The sequence below is a fragment of the Eucyclogobius newberryi genome, unplaced genomic scaffold (genome assembly GCF_026437365.1).
Source record: "Eucyclogobius newberryi isolate DKJ021-1_F unplaced genomic scaffold, fEucNew1.0.hap1 SCAF_4, whole genome shotgun sequence".
Lineage (NCBI taxonomy): Eukaryota > Metazoa > Chordata > Actinopteri > Gobiiformes > Gobiidae > Eucyclogobius > Eucyclogobius newberryi.
Window position 1 is genome coordinate 33806012 of NW_027316056.1, and position 7785 is coordinate 33813796.

General features: G+C 41.5%; 1 protein-coding gene across 1 annotated transcript; it reads right to left on the reverse strand.

Annotated features, from left to right (window-relative positions):
- Nucleotides 1–3835: 3835 nt before the first annotated feature.
- On the reverse strand, nucleotides 3836–5836 carry LOC140378197 (neuropeptide Y receptor type 2-like). Its single transcript, XM_072463922.1, has 2 exons — nucleotides 5219–5836; nucleotides 3836–4344 (listed from the first exon to the last, which is right to left on the reverse strand). The coding sequence occupies exons 1-2, from the start codon at nucleotides 5813–5815 to the stop codon at nucleotides 3838–3840; spliced, it is 1104 nt and encodes a 367-aa protein (XP_072320023.1). The 5' UTR covers nucleotides 5816–5836; the 3' UTR covers nucleotides 3836–3837.
- Nucleotides 5837–7785: the final 1949 nt, after the last annotated feature.

Below are 7785 nucleotides of genomic sequence, written 5' to 3' on the forward strand. Positions count from 1 at the left end.
TGTTATCACTGGTTTCATAACTTCTATAGCGTCTAATTTTAGATGATATTGTCTTATTTAAATCTATTCAATTATTGATTGAATCTCAACAATCCTCAGGTATTTCCTTTAGAATGTCAAATTCTTTCCCTGTTAATGTAACTCTTCTTATTACTCATCACGTCAACCCCCCCTGAGGTGTTCTCTTGGTGTCCCTGTGATCCGTAAAGATAACGACATCTGCTCCATCTTGGCCTCTCCCCAGATTTTTTCCTTCTCCTATGTTTTCCCAGTCAATAGGCCCATTTGTGATCTCTGACTATCTTTTATGACCCATATCCTCCCATGTCCCCCCCACTTGGTGTCGTTTGCCTTTAGTTAATGACACATTCATGTCTTTACTGGGAGGGCATTAGCACGTCACTATTTAACTTATTCCCTCACTTACGTCTACATCGCAATAGAGGTTTCCTCATGATAATACAAATAAGTTACTGATATCATTCTTACTACCACTCCCGTACATACTGCCCGTTCTACTCCTATGTCCAAAAACTTCAGTAGTCACTCATTTACCCATATTATCACTTTCAGGCCTGTGCTTGTATTTGATTCTAAATTTAAAAACACTTCTGTATTTTCGTCCTGTACTTTCATACCAATAAGTCCAAAAAGATAATTTTTCAAGTCCAAAAATAAAACAAAACACTCAAAAAACATGATACCGTAAAAACACAACTTTTGTATTCTATGTCGGGGACAGGAAGTGTCCTGTCTTGTGATCACATTCTCCAAAATATTGGCCATCTATAAAAATCTGAATTCATCTTCATCTCTTAGCAAGTTTAATACAATCTTTATAATTGATTGTTGTCAATGAAACAAAAACCCTTAAAAGTTGTTCTACAGAGATCTCAATACTAAAATTTAAACCAGCTGAGTTTAGTTCGCCTAATTCATTCATTCAGAGCGTCCTCTGAACTGCTTTCTCTTCCCTTCTCCTGTGTTCTTGACCCCCCCTTATCTCCCCCTCTCTGCCACGTCATCTGAGCATACTGCAAGTCTCCCTCCAACATCCTCTATGACTTTTCTTTTTACAGTTTGGGGTGATAATTCTGGCATTATGTGGTCTCGGTTGTCTGAGAGAAATGCTACATGCTTTACAGACGAGTCATATCCCAAGCTTCTAGTAGAATCTCTTAGGTGTTTTTTCACCCTCGTCTGCAAATTTTAGATCTCTCAGAATAACGCCTTGTGACCCTTGTATGATTAATTGTGATTCACACTTGTTAGTTAATCACTATTAATCCTCATTCACACATTCACACTTCCTCTCTCACTTACTTCGCTCGTGCACAGCGCTTACATTCACTCATCTTTATGTCAGTAACAAATCGCACATAAGGCATAATAACTTTCTTTCGGTGAGAAACTTTTTAACTCCTATATGTGAGAAACTTATCTACATAAAGCCAACCAATATTTTTCCAGCAATATCAAACTCCCTGCTTATGTGAGAAACTTATCTCGTACATAAGCCTACAATATTTCCTCATTAATATCAAACTGGGCATAAGCCTATAATATTTCCTCAGTAATATCAAACTGGGAATAAAAGCCTACAATATTTCCTCAGTAATATCAAACTGGGCATAAAAGCCTACAATATTTCACAGTAATATTAAACTGGCCATTCTCCCCTGGGGTGTTACCCCCCTCCCTAGGATAAACATTCTCTTGCTCCATCTTTACGACACCTTCACAAACAAATGCAGTTTGTCACACATCCTGTTTTTCTCTTAGACTAATGATGCAGATAATATATCACTATTATGCAGATAAAATACATCACAGAAATATAATCATATATTCACATTTTATCACACACTCCTATTCTCGATGCCACTCCTATTGTCGAGGCCACTCCTACTCTCGATGCCACTCCTATTGTCGAGGCCACTCCTACCCTCGAGGCCACTCCTATTTAAACCTCGGGCCCCTATTTGTCTGACGAAGGCCTGGTTGCTGACACTTCACCAATAAATAAAAATTCACCTTTGAAGAGTGCGGGAGACGTGCAAAGCTTCGTCTTCATATTACGTTTTTTGACCATCTTCTCCAATCACACAACATTAAATCCCATCCACAGTTGCTGTCTTTTTACTTTTTTTCATTGCCACAATCGTATGTTCCTCATGAGAGAGTCTTGCACTGCCCACAGTCCCGGTCTGGACTTTGTGGTGGCCAATCCTTTCATCTAGACACATGCTCGTGCCGTCAGGGAACAAATGGATTGCTGGTCTTACTTTGTGACTCAGGTAATCCTCTGACCTCAGTCGTTTGGACATAACACGCACAACATACTTTAGGGAGGCATCATTCTATTTTAAGACCATTATTGCCATTATGTCGAGAGGTAATATTGCACAAAATGGCTGGTAACACAAACAAAATGCAGCACAATACATGAATGTTCCTTTCCAAATAGGGCACAGAGCAGATCGCAGTTGGAGAGACAGGCTTTAGCTCTGAACTGTTGACCTGTTTGAACACTTCGATTCAATTAACAACATCACACATCGCGAAAGACAGGAAAAGTGAAGTTGTTTTTCCAGACTTTAGTGCTACGGTGATTAAACAATTAAAAACATCCAACAAAAATTGCGCTGTTATTTCATCTGTGACGGCTGCGTAATGATAATTGGTTTGGTTATTTATTTGTTTGCTTTGAAATCTCCAGGTTCATTTATTTCGAGTCGGTGGCCGAGACGACACAGTAATACAGTGTTATTCTGAGTCAGTTATACAGAAATACTTAATGGGGGTTCAACTTTGCACAAATCTGGGGTTTTGTTTATTGAACTTTCCGTAGAATTTGTACTAAAGGTGCACAAACTTTTCATCTGCACAAGCACAAATGACCTTCTGCCTCATCGCTGAAAGCCTTAATTTATAAAAGTCAGCGTTTTCGAACCAGAGCGCTAATTTCCACATTAAACTTTCTTAAAGGGGCAGTACCTGATTTTTTTTTATGTCATAAAGTAAAATCAGTTTCACAGATACTTTGTAAAAGCAGCTCTTTGTTCTCTTTGTGCTGTCTACATCTAATTACAGAGAGTTTTAGTCTGGAAATTCAGGAAATGCGCCATTGGCACGCTAGCTATGACGTTAAACTCTGCTCTGGTCTGTGAAAGTCGTGAAACGCGCTTAAAAAGACATCGCGGAGACTAATTAGAATGCCGGGAATTCAGCAGGTAAATTAATTAGTTCTGCTTTTCACATTTTCACAAATCAGGTACAAGATGCGCACGCTTTATGGATAATAATGCAGAATTTTCCAAGCAAAGCAAATTTCCACGCAGACACATTAGATAATGCGCATTAAAATGACCTTTTATTGACATCGCAACCTTTGTGCAGTCGCTTAGTTTGGTAATTGCACCTTGTCTTGTGTAAAGTGGTAAATCGACCGTGTGCTGGATGAATTTTAATGAAAAAAAGTGATCCGTTTCAGATGTTTTTGGCCTTTAGCAGTTCAGAGTGACAGATTATATAACATACATACATTTGATCCAAAAGCACATGCTAAAATCTGAACTTAAATAGCTAAATAAATAACCACTACTATAGTTTTCTGTATAGGCTACATGTAGCACCTCGGGCGCACTTAAAATTATCCTCTTCTTTTCTTTTTTAAATATTCTTTTCAAGCTGCACGTATTTTTCTAGATTCCAGAGTTCTTCTTTACTGCGTTTAAGTGGAATTTTTAGCTAGATATCAGTCACGTACATTTCGCCCGTATTTTCGTACAGGCGTCTCGAGCTTGACCTCTTTAAACCATCGGCCGTTTCCCTCGCTCACAAGTTGGTCGATCTCCAGCCCGTGCGAGACCTCTCCTTGGGCAAGCGTTCGCGTTTCAGATGGCTCGCCTTCAGGCTAAAGGGATGGTCGCACCTGCCCACCGACAGAAACGCCGTCCGGTAGTTCTTGTTCATCCACCCGTACAGGATGGGGTTGACGAAGGTGGAGCACATGGCCACGATGTGGAACGCGGTGAAGAGGAGCTTGAAGTCCTTCATGTACAGAACGCTGCTATCGATGTCCACGGCGAGCTGGAAGGCGTGGAACGGCAGCCAGCTGACGGCGAACACCACCACCATGGTGAACAGCATCTTGGTGGTTTTCTGCTTGCGCTGGTGCCGGTCGCTCTGGCAGCCGGCGGTGAGGTGGTTCTTGAGTTTACTCCAGATCCGAAAGTAGGCGATGGAGTTGATGGCCAGAGGTAAGCCGTACTGGATGAGGAACATGGAGATGCTGTAGATGCCGCCGTTCATGTCGCTGCCGGGCCACTTCTCGGTGCAGACCTGAGAAAGAGAAAGTCTGTGTTACTTTATTACCGATGTGAGTATTTTCAAACGCAGCCTCTGAAGCTAAATCAACGGCTAGTTTCTGCTGATACACTTAAGCATTTGTTTTGCTTTGGTTGACAGTCTGACAGCTAGATGTATGTACATATCATGTTTTGAGCATTTAATTTGATGTATTGAAAGTAATGCTGTGTTGTAATGCGTAGCTGTTTCCCCTTTAAAATTGTCATGAGGCTTGTCTTTGACTGAACATGATCACTAAGTAAACTTACATGCTAAAGCACAATATATCAAGTGTCTTGCAATATAAAACATGAGCAACCAATCAATAACCGGGAGTTACGGTTTGACTCGCTAGGTAATCTTTTCGGATTTACTGGCACAGCAGACAATTTTAATAAACTGTCCCAGTTTCTTGGAAGGCCGTGGCCCAGTAGTTTCAGGAACCGCGGCACTGCCATATAGCCTCATGACTAATCCTAACCTTAACCCTAACCTTAACCCTAACCCTGACCCTAATCCTGACCCTAACCTTAACCCTAACCTTAACCTTAACCCTAACCCTAACCTTAACCCTGCGCTGTCTAAAAAGCAGTTTCAGGAGCCGCGGCACAAAATAACATGGCAGTTTCGGCCGCGCGCCGCGACTCTGTAGTGAAAGTCTCCCTTCTTGGAAACACATAATTGAACAAAGACAATTGAAATCAGATTGCGACAGAAGAAACTGCTTTGTGTACAATGAAATGAAGAGGACATTTTTCTAAAAGGTCAGACACAGTCAATGGACAATGTGGCGTCTGGATCCGCGGCTTATTTGTGGCTTGAAATCATGTTTTTTTTTGTCCGAAAGGTTATTTCATGAGCTACATACCTGAATAGACTCGTTGGGAGAGATATCAAAGCGTCCGTACTCCCTAAAAATGGCCAGCGGGCTCGCTAACATAGCACTGGCCACCCATGTGATGACTATGACCAGAGCGCACATATCCTTGGACATGCGTGTCTCCGTGTGCCGCACGATGCTCCTGTGCCGGTCCAAGGCAATGATGTTCATGGTGATGGTGGACACGTGCACGGCCACGCCCTGAGCGCACGGCAGCATGTAGCAAAGGATCTGACCGAACATCCACTCGCCATAGAGCGTGTACACCAGGGTGAATGGCAGGCACAGCGTGTTCACCAGCAGGTCGGCCACGGCCAAGTTCACGATGAAGAAATTAGTCACGGTCCGGAGATTTTTGAACCTGTAGACCACGTAAATAACCAAGGAGTTCCCGATGACGCCGCAGAATATGATGGTGCTGTAAGCCAGGATGAGCACGACCTGCACTCCGACCAGTTTGGTGCTGTCGTCGAGCAGCAAAACGGGCACGGTGTAAGTCGCCGTGAGGTTGGCACAGCAGTTGAAGGTTTGGGCGTCAAGTTGATCGTCCACTTGAGTCACGTTCAGTGGCGCTGGTGTCTCCATGGCGGAACATCTCCATGGGTCACTCTGCGGAGAGACGGACATCTACAGTTAGCCTCTATGCAGCACGCCCGGGCCACAAGTGACGGGAAATCAATCGCACTGACGAACAAAGTACAAAGGGCATACAAAATGTAGCTTTCGCTGAATCTGCACATTCGGGATGCACCCACGTATCGGCCCAGTATCGATATCTGCCGATATTCGCGTCATTGAGTTGTGATAAAATGTGAATATATGATTATATTTCTGTGATGTATTTTACCTGCATAATAGTCTAAGAGAAAAACGGGTGTGTGACAGCATTTGTTTGTGAAGATGGAGCAACGGAATGTTTACTCAGGGGAGTTTGGGTAACACCCCAGGGGGGGAGTTGCACCCCCCCCTTGCAGGCTTTATCTCTACGGAAAAATACCAAGTGCCTTGATGTGAAGCTGACCAATGAGAAATGTGACCCGCCTATTCCAGAATATCTAATAAAACCAACCAGCATGAGAAAAAACGTTGTGAGACGCAGGAGGGTCACGGAGGCTGCTTACAACAGCCTGCGTGAACCCGTCCCAGCGTTTTCTCCCATGCATGCTTCACAAAAGTCTGATATTTCTGTGTCGTTTCATATTCTAAGTTGAATTGTGTTCTCTGTGTGTTAAGGAATAGCATCGGTGTATGTCTCATTCCATGACATGAGTAATATCGGCATCAGCTAAAAGCAACGATATCAGTTGTTGCTGTGGCTTCGCAGAAACGGGAGGAAAACAACAGCTCCGTGGACAGAGACACCATCTGTATCTCTAACACGGGCTTCAACCAACTTTGAGCAATTAACAAACGGTAAATAAGTGTATATTAGTAGAGTACTTTAAGAAAAGTGAAGTCACATTCCAAATTGGTCTCCCGTTCTCCTCACCTCTAAACATAATAGCGGTTTTCTAAGCTAGAAACTAAATAATACAAAAACCCTTCTGCTATCACAACCGCTATCATCCTTACTTTCATATAAAAGTTTTAATAAAATTAAATAATTGTTTAAAGAACTATTTGGAGTTGGGGTTTTGTCAAAAGACAAAAAAAATGATGAAAAAATATGGCATAAACGTGTCACAAAGACTCACCATTAAGTGTTCTCATTATCATTTTCAGGACTGGGCGGTCGGATGTTAGACCCAAGATTGATGCTCACAGTGTAATTAAGCTGACGAGACTAAATGTTCTGATTTTAATAGATGAGAAATATGTTTTAGAAGAGAAAAAGAAACTGAACCTACTTTTAATGTGGTGAGTGTTGCTGTAAGGCAGGAATTGAAAACATTAATTATGAATAGCTTTTGAACACAGTTTTGAACGTAAAGACAAAGAGGGCCGATATATACAAGCTAAAGGAGCAATTAATGCAAAGTTTTTGCTCTGTTGAACGTGTTTGCTTCAACGGGGAACGATATCACCTTCTATTCTGATATTATGGACCTGGTCCTAAAAATGATGCCTTGTTTGTTTTTGTATTTGTGTTTAAGTAATGTCAGCTAGTTTTTTGATTCACACTCTCAGATCGTTCTGTTTTGTTACTTATTAATAACAAAATGAAGAAAAAAAGGATTTTAAAAAAGCAATTAGGTATTTTTTTCAATTTTTTTTTACATGGACCTTTGTTGTGCACCTATTTTTTTGCATTATTTAGCGTCATTTTGCGACCTGGAATCTCCCGGCAGAGGCCTGGAATCTGCTTGTGTGTTTTTCTCAGTTTAGTTTTTTCATTCACACTTTCAGATCGTTCTGTTTTGTTACTTGTTTACCAAAAATTTGAAGAAAAAAAAAGCAATTATGTATTTTTAGGTATATAGGTATTTTTTTCATAAAAAAATGTTTGGACCTTTGTTTTGTGCCTACACTTTGCATTATTTATCGTCATTTCGCGACCTGGAATCTTCACTCTGCCGTATGGTATGACACCGGTCGGTCACACAATCAGTATTTTC